Source organism: Phocoena sinus, chromosome 2, assembly GCF_008692025.1.
Source record: "Phocoena sinus isolate mPhoSin1 chromosome 2, mPhoSin1.pri, whole genome shotgun sequence".
In the NCBI taxonomy this organism is placed as follows: domain Eukaryota; kingdom Metazoa; phylum Chordata; class Mammalia; order Artiodactyla; family Phocoenidae; genus Phocoena; species Phocoena sinus.
In genome coordinates, this window is record NC_045764.1 from 83345262 (window position 1) to 83373025 (window position 27764).

Genomic DNA, 27764 nt, shown 5'->3' on the forward strand with positions numbered 1-27764 from the left:
TATCAGATTTGGTCTCACCAACAAACATTGGGCTTACATGCATGGTTCTCTCCTTGTTGAAAGCACAGAACTCTAAAACATGCTGAGAAACAGATGGGCACATAGGCAGCTAAGGAGAGAAGACCCGGAGCAGCCTTGGTACTAGAAGCCAGGCCAAGTTCTGGGTCCATTCACCCTGGGAGACAGCCTGAGCGCCAGCCCCTTACCTGAAGGAAGTACATCATTAGACACGTCCCCTTTGTCTCCCTTGTCACCCTTCTGCCCTGCTGGGCCCTCGTTTCCAGTCAAGCCCAGCTCACCAGGGTCTCCCTTTTCCCCTGGAGTTCCTGTGGCTCCAGGTGGCCCTGAGAAAAAAATGATGTATTAGCCTGTTGTGCAGGGAATTCTGGCACACTAACTACTTTGTAATATCGTACTTTGTATTTTTAAGGTGAAGTAGCTTCAGAAACCAAATACATAACACTTCATAACCATTTTAGGACAGCAGCATGTTCTCAATTCATGAACGAATAGTATCTCCAGGTGGTTCTGTTGAATTCTTTTTAGAGACATTTGGCTGGGCCAACCGGTTGGAGAGGAGTGAACCCGTAGAAGGACAGTCACAGCAAGCGCAGAAAGAAGGTAAAGCCTAATTGGAAGTCTGCCCTCCCCCACCCCACGCCCTCCTCACCCCAGCAGGAAGGACTGAGAACTCAGAGGGGTTTGTTTGGCACCATAAGGGTGGATGTTGTCCTCTGCATTATCTGGTATATTCCTCACAACATTGGAGTGGTAGGCTGGTCAGTTATCCTTACTCTCATTTTACAGAAGTCGGAACTAAGGCCTCAGGTGTTACAATTGATGCTAAGTGAGAAGCAAAAATCTTGATTCCAACTCCAATGCCCTTTTCTGTGACATTCCAATGCAAAATGCTTTTAATCAAAGTAGCAAAACAGGTAAAGCTGCTTTAGGACAAGCATTACAAGGGATGGTGATAGTGTGAACAAAATATAATGGAGGAAATCTCTGTCTCTGCTCACAGGGAGGCATCACTATAGGAACTACAGTCCTACCCCCCCACAGCTAGGAAGAGTCAAGATCTATGCAGTGACTCGTCTCAGCATTGTACGACAGCAGCATAGTATTCTGACGCCTGGGAGAAAGGAAGCAAACAACATGCATAATATGATTTCCCCGGCTCATAGTAGTTTCCACACAGCAGCTCAGGGACGGGGAACCTAAACAAAGCCCACCAATTTCACTGAGGTGAGGAGACAAAAAGTAGAGTTTGGGGAGATAAAAGTGGCTAGGATTCATGAGACAGAATATGAGAGAGGGGGTAATCATGTAGAAAGGGCTCTGGAGAACTTCAGAGGTGTTTCCTCAAGTCTTTGTCAGAGTAATAGTCTGTGCAGGGTGAAAATCTACAAGGTAGGGAAAAGAATGAAAAGAAAGCCACTCACTACACAACTCTCAGAGCTTGCACAGGGAAAGGTTCTCATTCCCACCAGTCAAAGCAGAGAGATCTCAGAGAATGGTGCGCTGTTAGGCCGAGTCCTTGGAAAGTCTTCTCTTAGTAGTGAGGCTAAATTAGCCCAAGAGTCAAGGCTGCTGTGGATCTATCATAACAAAGCTTAAAAACAAGCTTCAAAAGGATTAAACTGAGCAGAAAGTAGTTTAACTACCCAGCCAGATGTCTCTAAACTGTAGTTTAAACTACTGAAAGTAGTTTAATCATTTAGTCAATGTACTGTAGCATATTAATAATTTAAGCAAGAAAAAAATTATATGACCATCTTGGTGGAGGCAGAAAAGACATTTGATAAAATACAACACCCATTCTTAATAAAAATTCTCATCAAACGAGGAATAGAAGGGGACTTCCCTGGTGGTGCAGTGGTTAAGAATCCACCTGCCAATGCAGGGGACACAGGTTCGAGCCCTGGTCCAGGAAGATCCCACATGCCGCGGAGCAACTAAGCCTGTGCGCCACAACTACTGAGCCTGCTCTCTAGAGCCTGCAAGCCACAACTACCGAGCCCACGTGCCACAACAACTGAGCCCGCGTGCTGCAACTACTGAATCCCGTGTGCCTAGAGCCTGTGCTCCGCAACAAGAGAAGCCACTGCAATGAGAAGCCCGCACACCACAACGAACAGTAGCCCCCACTCGCCACAACTAGAGAAAGCCCGCGCGCAGCAATGAAGACCCAAAGCAGCCAAGCAGCCAAAAACAAATGAATAAATAAAAATTTATGAAAAAAAAGAGAGGAATAGAAGGAAACTTCCTCAATCTGAAAAAGGGCATCTATGAAAAAACCTACAGCTAACATCATCCCTAATGATGAAAGACTAAATGATTTCCCCCTAAGATCAGGAAAAAGACAATGGTATCTATTCTCATCACTTTTATTTCACACTGTACTGGAGGTTCTAGCCAGTGCAATAAAGCAAAGAAAAAGAAATAAAGGCAAACAGATTAGAAAGGATGAATTAAAATTGTCTTTATATGCAGACGACATGATTATTTATGTAGAAAATCTACAAAAAAGTTGCTAGAACTCATGAGCACCTAGGCACACTGAGAGGGAAAGTGATTACTTACTATTGTGCAAAGGTATTGCCAGATATGGATCAGTTAATACGATACCCTATCGCAGGGATCATTTGCTCATTTTGACAAGAGCCTCCTGGAGATACTGCTCAATAGAAATATTTTTCAAAGGGGCAGAGATTTCAGGCAATAGGGAAGAGCCAGAGGCAAGTTTTAGTGCAAAACTTCAGTTTCTCTCAGCCTCTTTAACCAAGAGGGCTTAGCATTCATTGTTTTTTCTAATTACCTTGCCAGTCCCAAGCCCCTTCTTATAGGTTCTGGCTGAGTGACAGCTCATTCACTCCTCTCCTGTGCCCCATCAACTCGGCCGATCCCCATTCTCCAATTGTCATTCTGTGCCATTGCAATTGTCTTCCCCCCAGATTTAAGACCAATTCTGAACCCTACCCCCAACTTCCTACCAGCCCCATAGGATTCCTATACAGCTGTCCGAAGAGAATCATAGAATTCCAGATCGGAAGGCACCTTAGGGGTCACTTAGATTAACCTCCCATCCAACCCTGAAAGCCCCTCTCCACCACCCGACTGGCTCCTTTCAAGCCCTTGCAGCAATGGGGAGGTTATTATATCACATCACACCACAGATCGCGCTGGAATACTCTGCACTGCCATCGGAGGCCATTATTCCCTAAAACATACATCTGGAGCTCTTAGCAGCTTTCCTTTATGCCGAGGGAATGATAAGGTCTTCCAGACTCAAGGCACCCTACACAGACCATCCCAAGGAAGTCAGCAGTACATGAAAGAAACTTAAAGTGTTGATCACTGTTAAAAAATGTGGTGAACAAAGAAATATTCACTAGATTTCAGCCAACTACTAAAAAAAACAACTCAGTGGAAACCATGCAATTCAGCTGTAGATGGGGGTCAGAAGCCCCTGGTTCCCTGCCTCTGCCAGGGGTGATCTTGGGTGTCATCTTGCACTGATGGAGTTGCTGGGGACACAGTGGAAGAGGATGTGAAGAAGAGCAGGGACCTCTCTTAATCAGGGACCTCTGCATGAGCACACGTTCTTTTGTCAGTATTTTAAATAGGCAATTTAGCACATTATCTGAAGGACACAAAAGAGAACGTTGCCATAGTGTCCAGCCAGCACAATGCACCGAGTATAACTGATACCTTCTAAAGGTGTCACATGACCTACATTCAGCAATGCTCAGGGAAATGGTATCTTCTAGTTACTTAAGGGGTTTCTTTTTCAGGCATTTATTCTAGTCACAAAGAGCCTCTCTGCATCATCGTTTGATTTCCCCTTCTTTTCTTTTGTTCCTTCCTCTTATGCATTTTTCCCCTTTTCTCAAAAAGGCAAGGCATGAAATAGAAAAACATTCATGCTGTAATGCAGCTGCTATAATGCAGCCTGCACAGGGGCAGGTGTTTAAAGCTCAGGATATTAAGGACCTTTGCTTATGGATGTATTCCGACTCTCAGCTATGTCTGCATGATAATTTTTAAGCTTTCATTAAGAAAGGGTAGGGGATGTTTTGACTACATACCGTCTTTGCTGCCTCCACAAAGTTTTCCCTTGTCTTGGCCACGCACTGGCCATGGTGTGTCAGAAGTATACCACCACCTCATCAGAGGACTTGAATGTGGCACTTTCTACCTTCCCCTGACTCAGCTGTGCACAGGGACACTGTTAAACATTGTGTGGCCTGGACCTTGGCATTGTTGTCCCGTGATTCCTGGCAGGCTTTGAGTCAGCACGTTCTGCCAGGAAAGAAAGGCCAGATTCCTCTTGCTTCGCTCGGGTGCTGGATGTGGCTTTCTGCTATTTTCCTTCCCCGGTGGCGCCCACTCAAAACAAGCTGTTTTCCCAGCTTTAGAGTTTGGGGTTGTGTGACCAGCTGGGGTCAATGCCATCATCTTCACTGCAAGGGGTGAGGGAGGACATATTTTTGGCAGGACCATCTGTGACCGACTGAGGCAGAGGAAAGGGAGCCAAGGGTGTTGGGAAAAACCCAGACCCAAGACTGGGATGAATAAGGAGGAGGGTGTTTATTTCTGTTTTGGTGGAGATTCGATTCTTAGAGAAGACACTGAGGCATTAACTCTTGAGTGAGAAAGTGAGAGGCAGATGGAGGGAAAGAAAATGCTTGGTTTTGACGCATAGCACATCAAACTTCGAAAAAGACGCTAGTTGCAAAATTGACAACATGTAAGTCCAATTCTTCTCTCTAAATCTAAGTCGGTGTTTTCAAATAAATACAGGCATTTCCACTCAGATTTCCTTCCTCACCCTTGGAAACAACAACAGTAATATCTAACACTAACATAGCACTTGCTATGTGTCAGGCCCTATTCTAAGCACTTTATATATATATTAATTAATTTAATCTTCCTTACAACACTATGAGGCAGATACTATGACTGTTCTCATTTTACAGATAAGGAAACAGAGTGATTAAGTAACTTGCCCAAGTGCACACAGCTAGTAAGCGGAAGATCCGGGACCCAAACCAAGACTTCAAGCTCTGGCTCTGGCCTACTGCACCCTTGTTCTTAGCATCCCTAAGGTCAGACATTGAGGGTTATCTTCATATTTCAATATCCTGGAAACAACTGTTGGTCTAAAGCTCTAAACTCTGGTTTCGTCAGGTTAGTCTTCTTCTCAAGAGCCCGCAGTGGCTCCCGGTGGCCTCCAGCAGACATGGAGCTAAAGGCTCTGACCCCACCCCAGGCTCACCTGGGTCCCCTCTTATATGCAGGGGCAGCCTCCTTAGAAGTTCCTCCGAGTGTGGCCTTTCTGTTCTCCCCCCTGCAGTGTCCTCCCCATCTCCCCTCTGTTTGTGTCCAAGATGTTGATCACACTTCTCTCTCTTGTCCTTTACACTTGTCTCTACTGTACAATCCGTCCTCTACACTGGATCCTATTTGTTCATTATCTGCACAGCAAAGTTCAGATTTTTCTTCTGGCAGTATTCTCTCGTGTGTAGTATAAAGCATCTTCATATCAGAATAACCAGTTATTGAATTCATCCTGTATATACACTATATCTTCTCTTTCAACAGGACTGTAAGCTCTTATGGACAGAAATTATGTTCTATTCTTCTCATTCATGCATTCCTTCCTTTTTCACTCATTAATTATTTACTGAGCCTCAGCTGGGGTTGGCTGAGAGCTATGCCAAATAATAGTCTCTCCATCATAGGCAAACACTAGAGCAGGCTGTTTAAAAACCAGAAGCCATGCTAGAGTTGTTGGAAGACAACCTCCTTAGCATACAGAGGAGACCAAGGCCCGATGAGGGACTGACCTGCCCAAGGCCTCAGAGCCAGTCGGGGTTCGAGGCAGGTGCTCCCAGAACTCCTTTCCTGGCTCCCCTCTGCCAGGAGAGCAGGGACCATTCTTTCTGCCTGACAGGTTAGTACTCATTGAACTGTGCGTTCCTGCACACGTCCTGTGGGCCTCTCTGAAGGGCTGGCGCTCTCCCACCCTCCCGGGAAGACTCAGGGTCAGACTCAGCATCATCCTTCGACAATTAACAGCACTAGCTCCCAAGGCCCAGCCTTCCTTCCCTCGGCTCGGGCTAACGCCGCTCTCACAGCTTGGGCCCGACCCCCTCGAGCCTAGACGTATAGTGCAGTCGTGTTTAAGAGCAGGGGTCCAGGAGTCAGAGAGGCCTGGGTTCAAATCCCACCTCCTCCACTTATTAGCTTTTGGACATTGGACAAGTTACGTCCATTAGTTCAACCATGACTTGATTGCCCTCTTTCGCTGGCTGTTCCAGGCTCTGGAGGTTGAGTCTAAGCGAGAGTGACATGGCCTGGTTCTCACGGACCTCACGTTCTCCCTAGGGAGTCAGACCATCAGCATATCAACAGGCAACACTGGGAGAGAATTTCAGGGAGGGATATGTTATTGGAAAAGAGCAGGGAATGTGACTGAGTTGGTGAGGCAGGGGCCAGACACAGAGGTCAGGGACGATCTTGAAGAGGAGGTGACTTATAAGCTGAGATCTGCTCTGTGGGAAGGACGGGCCTCAGGAAGGGCCGGGCCACAGCAGTGCAAAGGCCCTGGGACAAGGGTGGGCCTGACCTGTTTGGAAAACAGAAAGATAAGGTTTCTTCATCTGGGAAAAATACGGCTGGTAAACATACCCATCTCCTTGGGGTTGTTGTGAAGACTAAATGAGGTGAGTGTAGAGAGGACTAGGTAGTGTGTCTGACAGTAAATGTCAGCTATTTACTATTGTCCAGAGGATCACCGTAGAGGGCACGGTCCAGCCTAACCCAGTCCTATCTCTGTGGAACACAGTCTCTTTTTCCTGATTTTGGTAATAGCACTTGTTGTTCCCTCTTTCTGGAATGCACGCCCACTCCTCCCCTCTCCCACCCCTTGCCTGGCAAACCACTAACGATCCTGGAACTCTCAGCTGAAATGACGGCCCTTCGTTTTCCACAGCCATGATCCTGGCCCAGCAGTTGACATCCTGCATGAGTCCCTGTGGCTGACAGAGAGACCCCAGACCACTAACCTGAAGGCTCTGGAAGGGCCTGGCCCCCGCCTCCCATCTCACCTTGCTGCACGCCCCCCCCCCCACAGCTGCCCCAGCAGGGCCTTGGCAGGTGTGTGCCCTCCACCTGGGCCACCCTCTGCCTCGCCCTCATCCCTCAGGTCTGACCTCAGACGTTACCTCCCGACCCGCCCTCTCTGCACTGTAGCTTATAACACCCTGTTCTTTCCTTCAAATGTGCACCTCACATTGTGATTACAGATGTATTTGTGTTGACTATTTATGTCTGCCTCCCCACCAAAGATGGAAAGTTCCACAATAGGGGCTACGTCTATTTTGTTTCCCCACTAGTACTTGGAACCCTCTCAATAAGTATTTGCTGACGAATGTTCCCATCCTCTCCTGCTGTTCTTCCTGCTGCTCAGTCTGTCCTTGGCCTCCTTTGCTGGCTCCTCCCCTTCTACTTGGTCACTAGACGCTGGTACTTCTCAGGGTACCCAGGCTCTCCTCTGCTGGTAGCTCCCTCCCTAAGGTACTGCACCCTGGTCCACAAGCCCATTGCCCTTGGGTGACACCCTAATGTATACCTCTAGCCCCAGGGACTTCTCCAACTGCAGACCTGCATCTTCAAGGCCCCCCTCCTCCTGGATGTTTCAAGGCATTTCAAATTCAGCACATCCCATGTTGAGCCATGACTGTCTCCCTGGACCTGAGTCGGTCTGGGGCCCCTCACCTCAGGGAAGAGCAGTCAGGCAGGATGAAAATCTCACAGTCAGTCTTGGTGACCCCTTCCCCTTCCTTCTCATATCTACCTTCCCCAAGTCCTGTTGATTTCACCCCCAAATGTCACTCAGCTCATCGGCCTTTGCACACCCCACCTGCATCCCTTCCGCCCTCACACTGAGTAGCTTCTGCCCTGTTTCCCTAACAGCAGCGCCTGTGCACTCTCTCCAGTGTGTCCCCCACCAGCAGCGGCGGGGGTATTACAGAATGGCAGATCTGATCATGTCACTCTCCTACCTGAAACCCCTTCGTGGCTTCTCATGGCTCCTGGAATAAAGCCAATTCCCCTCCGTGGGCCTGCCAGCTCTCGTCCTGCCTCCCACTCCCTGCAATTCTGTTGATTGCTGGGTGGGATGGGAATCCATCCTGGGCTCAGGAAGGGATCAGGGGAGGGAAAGCATAGCTGTGCGGCTTTGGCAGGGTGACGGGGACAGCACAGCCCTTGCTCTGGCGTCGGATGGTCCAGGCTAGAGTCTGGTCCAGGCTAGAGTCTGCTTCCAACAACCTATTCATAGAGGTAGCCTTTTCAAAACCTCCTCCTTTCCCTCCTGCAGGCTCCTTTGTGTGGCTGCCAGGCAGGTGTGCAGGGCAGGTGCCTGAGTACAAACCCCAGTTCTTAAAATGCTCAGGGCTAACCTGATTTGGTCTTGTTACCTCTCTGGTTTCAACTTGACCATGCTCACCTCTCATCCTTTCTGTCCAGCTACGCTGGCTTCCCTGCCACTCCTCAGCGTCTACAGGCACACTGGACTTACAGGCTCCACTGGAACCCTCTCCCCGAGACAGTCCGCCACCTGCGCTCTCCTCTCCTCCAGGTGTCTGCTCAAAGGTCCCTTCTCAGGGGGCTCACCTGGCCTCCCAGCCTACAGTCACGCCCCACCCTACACACTTCCTATCCCTTCCCCTTGCTCTATTTTTCTGTTTAGCACTTGGCACCGCGTAACAGACAATATATTCTACTTATTTATCTTGTTTATTGTCCATCTGCCCAGACTAGGATGTCAGCCTCATGAGGGCAGAGATTTTGTCAGCTTTTTCATTTCTGGATCTCCAGCATCTAGAATAATACCTGCCACATAAATATGTCTTACAGAAATAAATAGACTTTTTCTTTTCTGCCCTCACTGGGTTGTGGGCTGCATGCTAAGCATATCTCTTCAAAGCTAGAGATCTGTCTCAGACCTTCTTGGAGTTACCCCTTTCTCACCTGACCCACATCCAGTGCTGCATGGTGGTCCCTCCCCCTCACTGTTGGCTCTCATAATACTCATTACTGAATCCTCAGGACTGGATCACATTTCTGGGGTCTTTCTGGGATAAACCAAGTGCCTGAACACTGACGGTCATCGTTAACTGATGCTGATATTCATTTATAATTATAGTTATTATCTGACATGTAAGGGTCCATTCTGCTCCGTAGTTCTGGCTATAACTGCTGGACTTCTGGGGACGGAGTTGACATGGGCTGCGTGGGCCCATTTTCACAGAGGCTGCCCCTGGGAACACAGGTATGCAGGCTTTTGGCAAGTGGCAGAGCCCCTCAACAATTTTCTCCCTTTCCACTGGCTCAAATTGTTTAAGAGCAGAAATGCTGGAAGGGGTTCCTGTGTTGTCTGGAAGAGTTGCTCTAGTGGTTCTTCTAGCCTGGGGCCTGTCCAGGTGAGTTGGGGCAGTGTAACCAAGAGATTGAAAATAGATAAGAGGGTTAGTGGAGCCTCCACCCTCAGCTGTGGCTAAGAACCACGCCTTCCTTGAAGCATCCTGAGGAGTCTCTAACCCCTGTCCTCAAGCTTCCACTGTGCCATGTGCCAGCTCTCTTCAGGTGACTCTGCCCCGGCCTTCCCCATGGACTTCCCAGGACTGGTGCTCAGAGCCCCTCAGAACTCACCCTGCCCCAGCCTCCAGCCCCCAGACCCTGCCAGGCCTTACCTGAGCCCCTGCTGGTCACTGCTCCCTGACACATCTGACACCTTGGTGTTTCCAGGTCTTTGCTTGGGTGGTGGCAATGCCACCACTCACAGCAGGGCACAGGAGGTCTCTCAGAGATGCCAGCCACATCTTCTTAATAGTCCTGTGACCCCTGGACAGGAGACCCTGACAGCTGGGACCACACAACCTGAGTGTCAGCCTGGATGCTGCCTTTCTACTCAAATCATTCTAGTGATTCCTCCAGCCAGGAAAACCTAGAGGTCAGTATCAGTCAACTGATTTTCAGTCAAACACAAAAATCTGCTGGGCAGGAGGAGGCAGTGAGAGGGTCGGGCAGGAACGACCCTTGAGAGAACTTGGGGTACCAGCACAGACAGCCTGCACAGCCCGTGTAGTGCCCCTCCCCAGGACTGCTCACTCTTGCCCCTTCCATCTGTCTGTCTGCATCAGAGCAAGCAGAGGAGTGGACATCAGCTCTCAGGTATACTGCTTCTCTCGGGCAGACTGGATATAAATCTTATCAGGGTTGGACCAAAGAGAAGGCCCTTGCTGACCCAGAACACAGCAGCTTCCAGGCAAGCATTAACCAGCCTTGCATTCAGAGATGCAGCACTTTTCCCCCACTGTGCCAGCTTTGGTTCATCCAAAATGCAATAATGGAGACAAAAAACAAGGAAATGAATTAGAAGAGTGACAAAATACCCATTTTTCCTCTTTTTCCATTTGCTCCTTTTTCGCCTTTTGGGCCCTGGGGACCAGGCTGTCCATCTGATCCGTTGTGTCCTGGTAACCCACCAATTCCTGGAGGTCCTGCATCAAAACACGGGAAATGGGAACATTTAAAAAAATCTTAACAGAAGTTAACATGACTTCCTTTAGCCAGTGAAACTGGCCAGGCATTGACGCCTCTTCCAGATCTTCTCCTGCTTCTTCCTTTCCTTCTCTACCTTCCCTGCCCCCGCCTGAAGCAGTGACAGGTGGGGAATGGTGACAGCAAGTTCTCAAGTGGGAGGGAACAGGAGAGCTGGTGATTGGGGCAGAGAGGAGGGGGACACAGTGATAGTCAAGGCTGCCTTCAGACTCTTCTTCCTTCCCTGCCTCAGTCCCTTCTGAGTGATCCTGGGGGGCCAGCCACCCATATCCTTCCCATGAACTTGGAAAATCCATGGGCTCTTACCTGCTGGGCCAGGTGGTCCTACAACAGAAAAAGAAATTTAGATGATAAACCACAGATGGAAGAAAGTGAAGCCAACACCACAACCCAAAAAACAAAGAGCACCTTCCCCCTCTTAAAACGTACTAATCATCTATGGGCCCTAAGGAACCACCCCATGCCTTTTATTTAGAACTCAGTATATTTGCCCAAAGATTCTTAAAAACAATTCAACAAAGACCCGTTTGCCAATCAAAACCACTTTTGCTTAAGTTCCAATGGACTAAGAATAATTTCTAAGTGGCTTCACTATAGACTCATAAATCAGTCATCTCTCAAGCAATCAATGTAATTAAATGAGGTTTGGTGACAATGTGGGTGGGCACTAGTGAAGCCCTGGCACAGGTAGGTGTCAGGAAGTGCTGCTTTTGCATGGCTGAGATCCAGGTGTCCCAGGAGCAGCCTCAAACACGCTCATCCAGCCAGCCTGTCTCTTCTAGGCCACCAAGGGGAATTGAGAGCAGAAGCTGGTTTGCTTGGTCTCTATTTTGTTGCATAAAATAGCCTGAGAAAACTCGAGGGCCCAGATCAGGTAACAGATACCTTTCTTAGTGTGTAATTACCCAAGGATCTAAGGGGTTCACGTGAATAATTTACACATAATCTAACACAATAATTTTGCTTCCACAAATAGTCTTAGTGTCAATTATTCCATTTAAGCACTCGGACAAGCCAGTGAGGTCGCAACATGAACAGTTGAGGGTCTTTTGTTTCTCCGGACCACATATAACAATCACCAATATTGGAGTGGGTAGGTCTTTCTAAAGATCCAAGCCTGTGACTCTTCAGAAAACTACCATTTATACTGATGAACCTAGTGGCAGGGCAGGAATAAAAATGCAGATGTAGAGAATGGACTTGAGGACACAATGGGGGAAGGGTAAGCTGGGACAAAGTGAGAGTAGCGTTGACATATATATACTACCAAATGTAAAGTGGATGGCTAGTAGAAAGCTGCTTCATAGCACAGGGAGATCAGCTCGGTGCTTTGTGACCACCTAGAGGGGTGGGATAGGGAGGGTGGGAGGGAGACACAAGAGGGAGGAGATATGGGGGTATATGTATACATATAGCTGATTCACTTTGTTGTACAGCAGAAACTAACACACACAACATTGAATAGCAGTTATACTCCAATAAGAATATATATATATATACACATATATATCTATGTGTGTATATATATATATATATATATATATATAAAAGAAAACCACCATTTACTAAGCACTTCTGCGTACACCAAAATCTTCCCATAAGTAGAAATCTTGATCCTTGTGTCTGCTGTGTTTACAACCTATCTGAGGAAGGTGAATACTTTGAAACCACAATGAGATGAGGGAGCTACAGAGAAGCAAACCCCTACAGAGGTACCGGGGAAGTCTGGGCACATGGCAGTCAGAGAAGGCCCTCAGAGAGAGTGAGCCTTGAGCTGTGGCTCTGAAGACACAGTGGCCTGAGATGGCTGCAGGGGTGAGGGCTGGGCATCTCATGCAGGAGACCAGCTGGAGAAAAGGTACAGGGGTGGGAGCTTGCGTGATTCAGGGTGAGAGAAAGGAGGAAGAATGGCTCAGCTGGAGTGTGTAGAGACGAGGCTGAAGTGTATACTTGGCAGAGGGATGTGGGGCAGCAGCACTTGAAGACCAAGCGGAGGGGTGTAGATGGTATGTGCAAGGCAGCGCGGAGCTACAGTAGATTCTTAAGCAGCGGGGGATGACACTGATATCAGCGTGTGTTTGATATCCTCTCCGTAGATGGATGTGGAATAGAACTAGGGAATGAGATGAGAGAGAGAAAGAGACAGGGAAGGAAGGGGGTGGGGCAGGGAGAAAATATCCAGAGGATCTTTGTAGTTAAAGTTTGGGACAAGGTTGTAGATAAATGTGGTTGGTGACTGTAGAGTTCTAGAGGGAGCTAGACATTCGAGAGGTATTTCAGCAGAAGAATGGGCAGGACATGTCCATGTCTGATTGGGTAGGAGACAGCTGACGAGGCCTCTCAGACGACTGAGCCTGGATACTGATGAGACTATTTGACAGACATGAAAACTTTTGGAAGAATAAGTGTTTGAAGGTATGCTTTCAATACATACAGTCCTATGTTGGGCAAAAATGATTTGCTGAAAACGGCAGAGCATTTTCTAGGGTCAGTGTAGCCTGTAGTCAGTGTGGTCAGTTTACCGCCAGATGGCACACACATGCCCTGGTAAGGAGGTGATATGGCCCTTTGAGCGCTGTCAGAAGAAATCAATCAATCGTCAGTCCCGACTGCAGATGGAGCCAAATTCAGATGTGCAGATTGGTAGAAAAAGGTAAACAAGCAAGAATCATCTGTATATAGTAGGTTTCAAGAGTTCTCAGGGAGGGATAAATTGGGAGATTGGGACTGACAATATACACACTACTATATATAAAATAGATAACTAATAAGAAACTGCTGTAGAGCACAGGGAACTCTACTCAATACTCTGTAATGATCTATATGGGAATAGAATCTAAAAACGAGTGGATATATGTATATGCATAACTGATTTACTTTGCTGTACAGTAGAAACTAACACAACATTGTAAATCAACTATACCCCAATAAAAATTAATTTAAAAAAAAGAGGACAGTCCAATAACCATTTCCATGCAGTGGAGTATTGGAGAGAGGTCCTGGCTGGAGCTGTATACTTAGGACACATTAGTTATGGCCAAGGGTATCACTATGATGAAGTGTTTAGATTAGGGTTTCTTGACACTGACCTGAGATCCTTGATACCCTATGGCTACAGTTTTTACACATTTGAGACCACAAAATCAACTAGAATGCTTATAAAAATGCAGATACATAGGCCCAATCTGGAGGTTCTGATTTGGTTTGGATTTAGAGTAAGGCCCAGGAACTGGCATTTTTACCAAGCACCACAGGTGTATGGGATGCAGGTGGTCCTGGGTCCCCTCGACCTGATGTGAAAATTTTCTGGGAAAAGAGTCAGTCACTCTCCTTAAAGGGGTTCCTGACCCTAGAAATATTGGGAGCTACTAGCCTTCAGGTAAGAGTGAAATGTCTGAGCCAAATTTGGGGATGTAGAGAGGGGGACACACCCCATCTGGAGGGAGGCAGGTGATAGAAGAAGCACCAGGAAAGAGAGAGTGATCTGAAGATGGAGGAGGGAAGCCAGCAGGTCTCATGCCTTGAAGCTAGAGAATTTCAGAAGAGAAAGGATGACAAACGGTTCCAAAGAGCTCAGGAGCAGAGTGCTACAGTGATGATGACTGTCCCAATATCCCGGGATGCCAATTGAGCTGTTCACGGCCCCTTACACCCAGAAGAAGCCCCAAATATAAGTCATTATAATAATGTCAAATGTGTGCCTACTAGCTATTTAGCAAACCATCTTTCAGAATTTTTTTTAGCTCCTGACCCTTCTCCTCTTCTGGAATAACAGACCCTCTAGGAACACATGTGGGCAGCCACATTCATGTTAACACTGTACGCAGGGCTGTTTCCTGGGCCTGCCAGCAGTGCAGCTATACAGGACTCCACGCTAAGAAGGGAGCTCCCTGCTTGGGTTTAAATGCTCTGCAGTTGCCGTTTGGACATTCTTAACCATTTTTTCTTTGAATTTGTGCTTTGTGAGTGAAGTCTGATGGGACAGTAGAGCATGGCCCAGGGGCTTTGAGTCTTGGTTTGTTTGTGGCCCTGCCTCCTATCTCCTCCCTGCCTCCCCAGGACAGATTTTCCCCTGCCTGCTCCTGTGCCCCTTGACGTGTCCTCCCCACTCCCTGCCCCATCAGTGACTGCTGCCACCTGCCACCCCAGTGGGGGCCCAGCCTCGAGTGCAGGGGAGGCTAGCGTTGGGTGTGTGCTCTGCATGCTTTTGTCCCAGGGAGCCCCTGTGCCTGTGAGGGTCTGTACTCATGTGGTGAGTAGCCCATGCCTCAAGGAGTACAACATTAAGTCGCAAATAAAAAGCCCCACCATGGCAGGTCAAGAGAGGTTGTGGAAGAAAGGAAAAAGCCTTTTTCCTGCTTCATGAACAAGGGACCCTGCATTTTCATTTTGCACTGGGCCCTGCAAATGGTTGGGTGATTACCCCACCCAACACTCCTAGCTGGAGTTGATTAGAATTGGGTAGATGCATGGTAGGAGCTGAACCACTTAGATTTTTTTCTCCTTGCAGTCTAAAGTTGACCCACAATGCCCTTACTTATGTAAAGTAGAGGTCTGTGGATGGCCATGCACAGTGAAAAATGTCAGTCTGCAGAGAGAAGAAAATGAAGGAGAGAGAAGCAGACATGAGGGACTGGGTGTCTGCTAGAGAGTCAGAAAGGCTGAGAGAGGAGCTGTGTGGGTTCCCAGTGGCTTTCCAGTTCCTGGCTCCAGCTCCCTGAGTCAGGCTGCTTCCACTGCCCTCCTGGTCTGTCTGTGAGATACCCTTCTGTCTCATGAGGCAAGCTTTGTTTTCATCAGACTGGGTTTCATTGTCATCTTCCTGGACCCACAGACAAACTGCGTTTCCCTGCCTTCCTTCCATGGTGGGGGTGGGGAAGTGAGATACCTCCAGGCCTGACCTTTTAAAGCACCCAATGGGTGCCATCCTTTCTTCCCCTCTCTTCCCTTGGGGGTGACCTTGGTGCCTGGTGCTCAGATGATGGAGCTACAAGACAGCAGCACTTGGATCTCTGAGTCCCCAGAACTGCCTAGGAGAGTCACCCAAATTTCGCTGGACTTTGTGGAGTGGGAAATAAGCCTTTGCTGTGTTAAGCCACTGAGATTTTAAGGTTTAATTGTTACCAGAGCATGACCAAACCTAGCTTGACAAATACATCCCTCTATCTTTTTAATAATTTATAATCTCTCACCCGCTTTTCGTCAGATAAGCTCTAACGGGTCCCTGCTACAAGCAAACAGTAGAATCTTAATCGAGACAGGATATATAGGCACCAGAGTTATGGGGAGTGAATAATAAAAAAATGTAAGTCTCACTTCCTGTCTTCAAGGGCAGGCGCTGGCCAGTGGCTAACGCTACAGGCTTCTGAAAAACCTGACTCCTTGGATCCTCCCACCACAGCCATTCCAAGTCATAGGAGAAGATGTTTATCTCTAATTTCCATTTAGTAGCCTCCCTTTTCACCCTGGGTTGGTGTCAGAACTGATGTTGCCTGACCCAAGTGACCTGCTTAGCACATCAATGAACACAGAGGAAGTGGCTACACATTTCACAAAGCCTTGCTGGTAGAGGAAAAAAAGAAGCCAAAAAATCCAAATAGATTTATCATTGCAACAAAAGAATAAAATACATAGGCATAAACCTACCTAAGGGCACAAAAGACCTATATGCAGAAAACTATAAGACACTGATGAAAGAAATTAAAGATGATACAAACAGATGGAGAGATATACCATGTTCTTGGATTGAAGAATCAACATTGTGAAAATGGCTATACTACCCAAAGCAATCTACAGATTCAATGCAATCCCTATCAGACTACCAATGGCATTTTTCACAGAACTAGAACAAAAAATTTCACAGTTTGTATGGAAACACAAAAGACTCTGAATAGCCAAAGCAATCTTGAGAAAGAAAAACGGAGCTGGAGGAATCAGGCTCCCTGACTTCAGACTATACTACAAAGCTACAGTAATCAAGACAGTATGGTACTGGCACAAAAACAGAAACATAGATCAATGGAACAAGATAGAAAGCCCAGAGATAAACCCACGCACATATGGTCACCTTATCTTTGATAAAGGAGGCAATAATAAACAATGGAGAAAATACAGCCTCTTCAATAGGTAGTGCTGGGTAAACTAGACAGCTACATGTAAAAGAATTAAATTAGAACACTTCCTAACACCATACCCAAAAATAAACTCAAAATGGATTAGAGACCTAAATGTAAGGCCAGACACTATCAAACTCTTAGAGGAAAACATAGGCAGAACATGCTATGACATAAATCATAGCAAGGTCCTTTTTGACCCACCTCCTAGAGAAATGGAAATAAAAACAAAAACAAATGAGACCTAATGAAACTTAAAAGCTTTTGCACAGTGAAGGAAAACATAAACAAGATGAAAAGACAACCCTAGAATGGGAGAAAATATTTGCAAATGAAGCAACTGACAAAGGATTAATCTCCCAAATATACAAGCAACTCATGCAACTCAATGTCAACAAAACAAACAACCCAATCCAAAAATGGGTGGAAGACCTAAATAGACATTTCTCCAAAGAAGATATACAGATTGCCAACAAACATGTGAAAGGATGCTCAACATCATTAATCATTAAAGAAATGCAAATCACAAGCACAATGAGGTGTCACCTCACACCAGTCAGAATGGCCATCACCAAAAATCTACAAACAATAAATGCTGGAGAGGGTGTGGAGAAAAGGGAACCCTCTTACACTGTTGGTGGGAATGTAAATTGATACAGCCACTATGGATAACAGTATGGAGGTTCCTTAAAAAACTAAAAATAGAACTACCATAAGACCCAGCAATAGCCTGAGAAAACCAAAATTCAAAAAGAGTCATGTACCACAATGTTCACTGCAGCACTATTTACAGTAGTCAGGACATGGAAGCAACCTAAGTGTCCATTGACAGATGAATGGATAAAAAAGATGTGGCATATATATACAATGGAATATTACTCAGCCATAAAAAGAAACGAAACTGAGTTATTTGTAGTGAGGTGGAAGGACCTACAGTCTGTCATACAGAGTGAAGTAAGTCAGAAAGAGAAAAACAAATACTGTATGCTAACACACATATATGGAATCTAAAAAAAAAAAAGTTCTGAAGAACCTAGGGGCAGGACAGGAATAAAGATGCAGACGTAGAGAATGGACTTGAGGACAAGGGGAGGGGGAAGGGTAAGCTGGGATGAAGTGAGAGAGTAGCATTGACATATATACACTACCAAATGTAAAATAGCTAGCTAGTGGGAAGCAGCTGCATAGCACAGGGAGATCAGCTCGGTGCTTTGTGACCACCTAGGAGGGTGAGATAGGGAGGGTGGGAGGGAGATGCAAGAGGGAGGAGATATGGGGATATATGTATAGGTATAACTGATTTGTTATACAGCAGAAACTAACACAACATTGTAAAGCAATTATACTCCAATAAAAATGTTAAAAAAGTTAAATTATTTAAAAAAAAAAAGGAGACATGTACCACAGTGTTCATTGCAGCACTATTTACAATAACCAGGACATGGAAGCAACCTAAGTGTCCATCGACAGATGAATGGATAAAGAAGATGTGGCATGTATATATACAATGGAATATTACTCAGCCACAAAAATAAGTGAAATTGAGTTATTTGTAGTGAGGTGGATGTGCCTAGAGTATGCCATATAGAGTGAAGTTATTAAGTCAGAAAGAAAAACAAATACCGTATGCTAACACATATATATGGAATCTAAAAAAAAATGGTTCTGACGAACCTAGGGGCAGGACAGAAATAAAGATGTAGACGTAGAGAATGGACTTGAGGACATGGGGAGGGGGAAGGGCAAGCTGGGACGAAGTGACAGAGTAGCACTGACATATATACACAACCAAGTGTAAAATAGACAGCTAGTTGGAAGCAGCTGCAAAGCACAGGGAGATCACTTCGGTGCTTTGTGACCACCTAGAGGGGTGGGATAGGGAGGGTGGGAGGGAGACGCAACAGGGAGAATATATGGGGATATATGTATACGTATAGCTGATTCACTTTGTTATACAGCAGAAACTAACACAACTTTGTAAAGCAATTATACTCCAATAATGATGTTAAAAAAAAAAGAAAAGAAAGGCCTGGTTCTGCTGCCATAGGAAGAGCTAGTGAAAGATGCAACTTCATAAACCTGATATTTCCAGGCCTGGAACACCTCCGAGGTCTGTAGTCTTGACTCTTTCCTACTCCTGCTCCCAGCAAGGACTCCCTGGGGCTCAGGATTCATGCCAGCCACAGCGTCAGTGCCAGAGAGGAGCTCTGGCCAGAGTGGGGGTGATCCCCTCTTTCCCTTGGGAGGCAGGCATGCTTGGCTTTCCTTAAGGGATGGCCTGACAGGGTCCAAGCCCGAATCCACATTTGGAGCTCGAATCCACCAACACTAAAACAACTTGCTAGTTTGCTCAGTGAGGCCAGTTGAGTGAGAACATCATCAGCTACACTAGCTGTTCCGAGAATGGCCTATCCATTTGTTTACCAAAGGTTGAACTGTCTACAGCTTTGAGGCCTCAGTTCCCACCCTCTGTGTGCTGGTCCATCCTCTGCAACCACCCCTGCTGCCAGCTATTCTGCCAGTCCCAGGGCACCTGATGTGGGAAAGTATGTATCTTTCCTCACATGTCCCCATTAAACTGAAGCTTTGGTCCAATCTCATTTATTTGGTGCATTTCAACTTTGGATTATGACCATGGCAACCTTAAAAATGAGTACAGTAGGGATGGCAAATACGTTTTTTTGTTTTTAATTTCATTTTTTTTCGCCGCGTTGGGTCTTAGTTGCGGCACGCGGGCTCTTTGTTGCGGTGCATGGGCTTCTCTCTAGTTGTGGCGTGTGGGTTTTCTCTCTCTAGTTGTGGCGTGCGGGTTTTCTCTTCTTTAGCTATGGTGCGCAGGCTCCAGGGCGTGTGGGCTCTGTAGTCGTGGCGGGTGGGTTCCAGAGTGCGTGGGTTCTGTAGTTTGCAGCACGCGGGCTCTCTAGTTGAGGCGTGTGAGCTCAGTAGTTGTGGTGCGTGGACTTAGTTGCCCCGTGGCATCTTAGTTCCCTGACCAAGAATCGAACCCGGTCCCCTGCATTGGAAGGCGGATTCTTTACCACTGGACCACGAGGGAAGTTCCAGCAAATAGCTTTTATTTCAAGTGCCAATTCTAATCAATTAGTACAACTTTCTGCAACACCAGAAAAGAATGACCTGAGACCTGAGGCCATGCTCGGCAGCAACTATGATCCACTATTGATGTCTGCCTGGAAATAGGATAAGAAGTGTTATCCCTGGGTTGGAGTCTCGTGGCTGCAAGGAGAATGGGCACTGTGGATTTCAAGCAACTCTGTTGCAACAAGCAGTTCAGCAATATTATGGTTTAGAGATTTTCCAACAAGCCCCTACATGGAGGCCACTGGAGGTGAAGAATTACCCAAGACCTGCCTTCTTCAAGATATCTGCTCTTCCAGAAGATATGCTTCTGGGGTCCCAAGGAAACCTGGGCTCAGGGGTAAGATGCATCCAGAAAACCACATGTTATTTGACAAACTCTGCACTAGCAAAAACTCCAGACTACTCTAGCTAGTGAAGTGCCCTCACTATTCACCTGAGATATCACCAGCTGCACAAAACTACACGGCATCTGTCTTTGTCCCCAGAGCAACCACAGCTGAGTCCTGGGAAAGGGACAGGAATGGGGTTTCATGGTCACAGCTGGACTAGCCTCAAGTCACATGCACCTGCTTTTTAAAAGATGAATCTAGTGTGGAGCTAGATCTTGTTCTTAGGCCCCAAGCCCAGGGTCTGCCCTGGCAATCCTTCCTGAAGGCATTTTCTGGGAGTTCTGGACCAAGGCTCTCTGCCCCTCTCCCCGAAGTTCCCCAATTCAGTCCTGGGTCCTGTCACCTCCCCGCCCCCAATCCAGGCAGCTTGGCCTATCCCTAGGTACCTCCTTGCCTTTCAACTTGCACTTTTCACACCTAAGTTTTAATTGAAGGGCTTTCTGTGTAAAAGGAGGCCCAATTTCAAGCTATCATGAAAAATGAAGGGGCTGGCATTTGAAAAGCATTTTTAGGTGCCAAAGAATAACCTCCTCAACCCATTTCCAGCATAGATGCGATCCCGCCAGTCTCTCCTAAGTGGTCTCAATAGCTCCAGCCCACATTCACTGAACAGCTTGGCTCTCATTCTACCACTATAAAAATCAGAAAGAAAGAGGCTTTTCCTGTGCCTCTCAACAGGGCTTTTGTGCCTGTAATTCCATCCATTTGAGCATTTCTCTAGCGCTCATTACTGTCACACACGGGAACGCTGAAAAGGGACTCCCGGAGATGGAAGAAAGGTGCTTAAGCCACAAGGGTTTCAGAATAAAGGATCAAGCTGTTCTGAAGATATTTAATTTTCTGTGAGGGCTGAAATGTGACTTGAGTAACTCAATTAGCATTTTCTAAGAAGCCACAGGATTATGGCTTTTCTCTCTGAGGCTGAACTAAGCGAACAAGAGTCAGACTTGGACACAGAGTTCCTCAGAGAAGCATCTTTCTTACCAGCCCACCACTCCTATTAATCACTTACATAAATCACAGGTTTAGTCATTCAACAGACTCAACCAGAGTTGAGCTCCTAACACACAGCAGGTAACGAGAGGTACTGGGGAGAATATTGCAGAAGAGGTTTCTTACAACTGCACACACACTGTGCGCTGTGAAGTGAGCAGGACCTCCCCAGAGCCTGCGGCCATAGACTGAGGAGGTCCAACACAAGCTTCAGATGGCTTCAAAGTCTTGTGTTTATCTTTAAAGTCCATGAGAGCTGTGCATTTACTCCGTAAAAGGATTTTTTCTTTCTTTTTTAAATTGAAGCAGAGTTGACCTACAATATTATGTTAGTTTCAGGTACACTACATAGTGATTCAACATTAATATACATTATAAATTGATCACCAAAAGTCTAGTAATTTGTCACAGTACAAACTTACTGCAATAATATTGACTATATTCCCTATGCTGGACACTACATCCCCATGACTCATTTATTTTATAACTGGAATTTTGTACCCCTTAATCTCCCTCACTTATTTCACTTACCCCCTAACCCCCCTTTCCTCCCTGTTTGTTCTCTATATCTGTGAGTCTGTTTCTGTTTTATGTTTGTTCATTTGTTTTGTTTTCTAGTTTCCACATATAAGTGAAATCATACAATATTTGTCTTTCTCTGTCAGACTTATTTCACTTAGCATATTACCCTCTGGGTTCATCCATTTTGCTGCAAATGGCAAAATTTCATTCTTTTTTTTTTTTTTTTTTGTGGTACATGGGCCTCTCACTGTTGTGGTCTCTCCTGTTGCGGAGCACAGGCTCAGGATGCGCAGGCTCAGTGGCCATGGTTCATGGGCCCAGCCGCTCTGTGGCATGTGGGATCTTCCTGGACCGGGGCATGAACCCGTGTCCCCTGCATCGGCAGGTGGACTCTCAACCACTGAGCCACCAGGGAAGCCCTCATTCTTTTTTAGTGGCTGAGTAGTATTCCATTGTATATATATACCACATCTTCTTTAGCCATTCATCTATCAATGGGCACTTAAGTTGCTTTCATATTTTGGATATTGTAAATAATGCTGCAATGAACATAGGGGTTCCTTCTGGCTATGAAGTTTCTGCTGAAAAATCAGCTGATAGTCTTATGGGGGTTTCCTTGTACATAACTAGTTTTTTTGCTGCTGCTTATAAGATTCTTTAACTTTTGACATTTTAATTATAATGTGTCTTGGTGTGGGCCTCTTTGGGTTCATCTTTTTGGGGATTCCCTGTGCTTCCTGGACTTGGATGTCTATTTCCTTTGCCAAGTTAGGGAAGTTTTCAGATATTATTTCTTCAAGTAGGTTTTCTGTCCCTTTCTCTCTCTCTCTCTTCTTCTTATGGGACCCCTGTAATTCAAATGTTAGTATGCTTGACCCAGAGGTCCCTTAAATTATCTCATTGTTTAAAATTCTTTTTCTTTTCACTGTTTTGATTAGGTGATTTTCACTATTCTGTCTTCCAGATTGCGGATCTGTTCTGCATCCTCTAATCTGTTATTGATTCATTCTAGTGTATTTTTCATTTCAATTATTGTATCCTTCAGTTCTGATTGGTTCTTCTTTATATTTTCTTTCTCTTTGTTGAAATTCTCACTGAGTTCGTCCATTGTTCTCTAGAGTCAGTGGTTATCTTTATGACTATTACTCCGAACTCTTTATCTTATAAATTGCTTATCTCTGTTTAATTTAGTTCCTTTTCTGATGTTTTGTCTTGTTTTTTCATTTGGAAGGTATGCCTTTGTCTCTTTATTTTGCCTAACTCTCTGTGTTTGTTTCTGTGTATTAGGGATGTTGGCTAAATCTCCTAGTCTTGCAAGAGTGGCCTTACGTGAAAGGTGTCCTGTGGGGCTCAGTGGGGCAATCCCCCCTGGTCACCAGAGCACTGCTGTGGGCATGCTGATGCACGGGACTGGCCTCAGTGCAACTGACTTCGAGGCCAGTCTGGGACTATTGTGGGTGCTCTGTGGTGTGGGGCTGGCCCCCTGGAGTGGGAGCCACTTTGGAGGGATGCTGGTGCCAGCCAGGGCTGCCCAGCTGTTGGGGCAAGGCAGAAAGTGTTTTGGAGGGACCAGCTGGAGTGGGTCCTCAGGGGAAAGTCAGGGTGGGGCACACAGTGTTAGTCAGGTTGATGGACAGTGACAGAAATGGTGCCTGCCAGTGCTTCCATCCCCAGAACCCTGCCCCTCCAGCACACGCCTTAAAATTCATCAGTGAGTCTCCTTCTCATGTGACCCAAGCACTTTCAAGCTGCTGCCTCTGTACTGGGAGTCAGAGTGAATGAATGTGTGTGAAAGCCCCTCAGGAGAGTCTCAGTCTCCCACAGCCCTTCCACTCGCCTAAACGTAAATCTTACTGGTTTACAAAGCCAGGCATTATGGGGGCTTGTCTTCCCAGTACAGGTCTCCCAGGCTGGGGAGCCTGATGTGGGGCTTGTAGCCCTTGCTCCTCAGGGGGAATCTCTGTGGCTGTGACGTCCCTCCTGTGTGTGGGTTGCTGCACTGGGGGTGTGGGTTGGACTAGACTGTGTCTCTGCCACTCCTGCCTGTCTCACTGCGTCCTTTGCTTTCTATTCTTAGTTTAGAAAATCTGTTCTGCTAGTCTTCAGGTGGTTCTCAGAGATGGTTGTTCTGTAAGTAATTGTAGTTTCGGTGTGTCCATGGGAGGGAGTGAGCTCAGGGTCTTCCCACTCTGCCCTCTGGATGTGGACCTCTCCATAACACACATTTAATGCAAAAATAATTTCCCTCTGTTTCCTCAGAATGCTACACCCCCTTCTCAGAGGCAGGAATGCAGTGTCTGAAATCAGGCACCGTAGGCCCATCCTTGGGCCTGGTTAGTGCCTGGCCGGGGCAGAGGGTGATGAATCGGGTGACTGGCCTCAGTTCAAGATACCACACATTTCTAATTACCCAAGATCAAGTTATTTTCCATGGCCATATTGAAAATATTATTATTTTTCATAATTACATTATAATTGGTTTTTAGCCCAGTAAAAACATATGGTAAAAGCAAACCAACATGTATTTTCATAACCTAAAGGGTTTCTAGGTATTCATTCTGTCCCTGGCCCATTGGCCAGCACAGGTGCTCTCCACATGAGCTTCTGAAGGGCAGGAGGCAGGCGTCCCTGCCCTGAGACAAGAGGCTGGTCTCTCTCAGACTCTGGAATAATCACATCAAGACCATTCCCCTGGGACTTCCCTGGCAGTCCAGTGGTTAAGACTGTGCTTCCACTGCAGGGGGTGTGGGTTCAATCTCTGGTCAGGGAATTAAGACCTTGAGCAGCCAAAAGAAAACAAGAAAAAAGACCACTGTGCTCTTCCCCTGCCCCATCCACCAGCCATTCCAGGTCCTAAGGCTTGATGTGCCTTGAGGTTAATTCCCTCCCTCCTTTCTACTTGTCCTTGATTCACTGCGTGGAGGGGGACAGAGTATGACCAACCTCCAGTCCCACCCAGCACATAGTAGGCACCACACAAAGCACTCTTCATAAAAAGTATTTTCTTAACTAATTAGCGGTTTGCATCTAGAGCTTCCCATTCAAGTTGTATGTATGATATAGGGAAATAATTACTTCTGGTAAGAGCTCTCTACTATTTAGCGAGGTCTTTTTCCTTTCTTTTCCCATTTAAAAAACTAATGGAAATAAGGAAAACATCAATGACCTCAGTTCAGGGTACCACATATTTCTAATTACCCAAGACCTAGTTATTTTCCATGGCTGTATTTCTGTGGCAATACCAAAAATATTATTATTTTTCAAAATTATATTACTATTGATTTTCAGCCCATTGAAAACATCTGGTGTACAAGTAAACCAACATATACTTTTATAACCTAAGGAGTTCCTAGGTGTTCATTCTGCCCCAGCCCTTTGGCCAGCATATGTATTTCCCGTGTAAGCTGCTCTTGGTCAGTGCTCGGCCAGCCTACCTGTCAGGCAGATACCCCTGGTGCTGTTGCACAGGTCCACCATCACTCGGATCTGCAGGAAGAGAGAACCATTAATAGCGGTATGGTAGGCAGTGGACCCTGAACTTGCCCTTTATTCAGACAAGCAGAAAGCAATGATAAAGATTAACAAAATAACTTCAGGAGAATATGTAGAAGTCCGAGGAAAAGTTAACCTAAAACTGAAAAGAAACCCTTAAAAGATCTAAAGATTTTTTTTATACCTGCAGCTCATCTATCAACATTGTCAACAGAATCTCCTTGATTTCTACCAAACTCTGAGAAGGCCGAGGATGGGGAAGGAATCACCAAATCTACAGCCAGGCTGGCCCCCACAGTGTCTGAAGGGCTCAATCTGTGGGTCTGAATAAAGAGGGCTGGTGAGCTTAGCAGTCAGAAGCAAACACTTAACTATCTGAGTGAGTACGGGTGAGGTACTTAACTCCTTGACACTTTGGTTTCCTCTGAAATTGTAGATTATATGAGTAGTTGTCTTGAGGGTTAGGCAGCTCCATGTCTGGCATGTGGAAACTGCCCTTAGAGGAGTGATTCTCATGCCATGTGGACACTGCCTACTTGCCACTGGATGGCCACCTGGAATACATGGTCACTGCATTGTGGTACCATCCTGACACCTGGTTCCCACACACCACTTTACACTCCTCCCCCCATGCATTTTCCACGCTGCTGCTAATGAGCTTCACAAAACCCAAATCTGATCAGGTCAGTCCTGCTTCAAACACTTTTGTGACTCCTTGCTGCTCTGAAGATACAGCAAAATTCCTCCTTCTCCGGCCTCAGCTCACACCATTCCCCCCTCCCTTTCTGTTCTATAGTTCCACTCTGCCTCAGTTTGCTCATCTGTAAAATGGGGATATTTGTAGTACTTACCTCTTAGGATTGTTGTGAAGCTTTAGTGAAGTTGTATGTGAAGCTCTTAGAACAGTGCCTGGCATGTAGGAAGCACACACAAAAGTGTTTTCTGTTTTGTGGAGGCAGCAGAGAGTGCAGATAGAGGCATGAATCCTGAAGTCAAACTGCTTGTGTTCTAATCATGGCTTTGCCATTCACAAGCAGTGTGACCTTGGGAAAATTACTTAACCTCTCTGTGCTGCAGTGTCCTTGTCTGTAAATGGAGTTAACAGTACCTACCTTACTTAAAGCATGGTTATGTGGATAAATGAGTGAATACATGCAATACTCTTACAACAGGGCCCGGCATATGATAAGCAAACTCTATTTATGCTACTGTTTTGATGGTTCCTTGGATATGCCTGGAATGACTTAGTTAATTTATCAATTTACCATCCAAGAATTTAAAATTTATACATAGAGCAATTTTTAGACCCAAATAATGTGGCATTTCAAAACTGTGGAAAGAAACATTATTAGTTGGAAAATGGAGTTGAGACAGATGGATAGAAATGTGGGGAAAAATTAAAAAGATGGATCCCTATTTCACTCCTTACACTAAACAAGTTAAGTGAGCCCCATTAATCAAAAAATTAAAAGTTAAAAACAAACTAGTGAAAATACTGAAGGAAACCTTGGGAAAAATATTTATAATGGTATTAGAGTAGGAAAGACTTTTCTAAGAAAGAAACAACCCTCATGCTATATATAGGAAAAATGTGATAAATTCAACTGTCTAATAATTAAAAATTTCTACAAGAGGTAAAATACTACAAACAATAACAAAGGAGAAACACAAACTTAGAAAAATAATTGCAAAGGGCTTGTATATAAAGAGCTGTTACAAAGCAATAAGTAAAGGGAAAAAAACAAAAACAAAGGAAAATGGGCATTGGAACCAGGCAGAAAGTTCAAAGAAAAAAAAATAGTGCCTTATCTTCACTTACAGTTGAAGAAAAACATCAAATTATGAAATACTATTTTTACTTCTTAGGTTTGCTAATAAAAAGAATAACAGAGCACTTCTCACAAGGGTGTCAGGAAAGTAGCACTCTCATATTGTGCTGATGGAAATGTAAAGGGATACTGCCTCTTTGGATGGCATTTTGACAATATCTACTAAAATTTAAATGGATCTACATTTTGACTCATCAATTACACTTTGAGATTTATTCTACAGATACACTCATATATGCATGAGAAGATATAAGTACAAAGATGTACTTTTTGTTGCAAAAACGTGGGCAAAAGCAAAAACTAGAAACAACCTAAATAATTATCAGTGAGGTCTGGTTAGAGAAATTGTAGCATATTCACATAAGGAAATACTGTGAAAAAGAGTAAATTTAAATCCATAAAGCTGATATTGAAAGATCTCCAAGATAAACGAAAAAATACAAGGTACAGAGCAGTATGTATAGTGTCTTTTCATTTATATAAAAAAAGTAGTACATACGAAAATGCTACTTTATGCTTCTCTCTTGCTGCTTTCCAGATTCTCTCTTTGTCTTTGACTTTCTAGAATATTTCTGGAGAGAAACTTACGAAGGAGAACTGAAACCTAAAAACCCCTCCTCAAGTAAGGAGCAATAGAGAGCCAGGGTCAGAGGGAGCTATACTAAGCATGATTGGCCCTTCTGTTTTATTCAAAA

At 45.6% G+C, this 27764-nt stretch overlaps 1 protein-coding gene across 1 annotated transcript in view; it reads right to left on the reverse strand.

The window, feature by feature from the left end:
* GLDN (gliomedin) overlaps positions 1–27764 on the reverse strand; it is a 68153-nt gene that overhangs the window by 13049 nt on the left and 27340 nt on the right. Inside the window, exons 2-5 of the mRNA XM_032624851.1 lie at positions 25183–25234; positions 10939–10956; positions 10464–10571; positions 207–344 (exon numbers count right to left, since the gene is read on the reverse strand). Coding sequence (XP_032480742.1) covers positions 207–344; positions 10464–10571; positions 10939–10956; positions 25183–25234 — 316 coding nt within the window. The remainder of the gene's footprint in view (positions 1–206; positions 345–10463; positions 10572–10938; positions 10957–25182; positions 25235–27764) is intronic.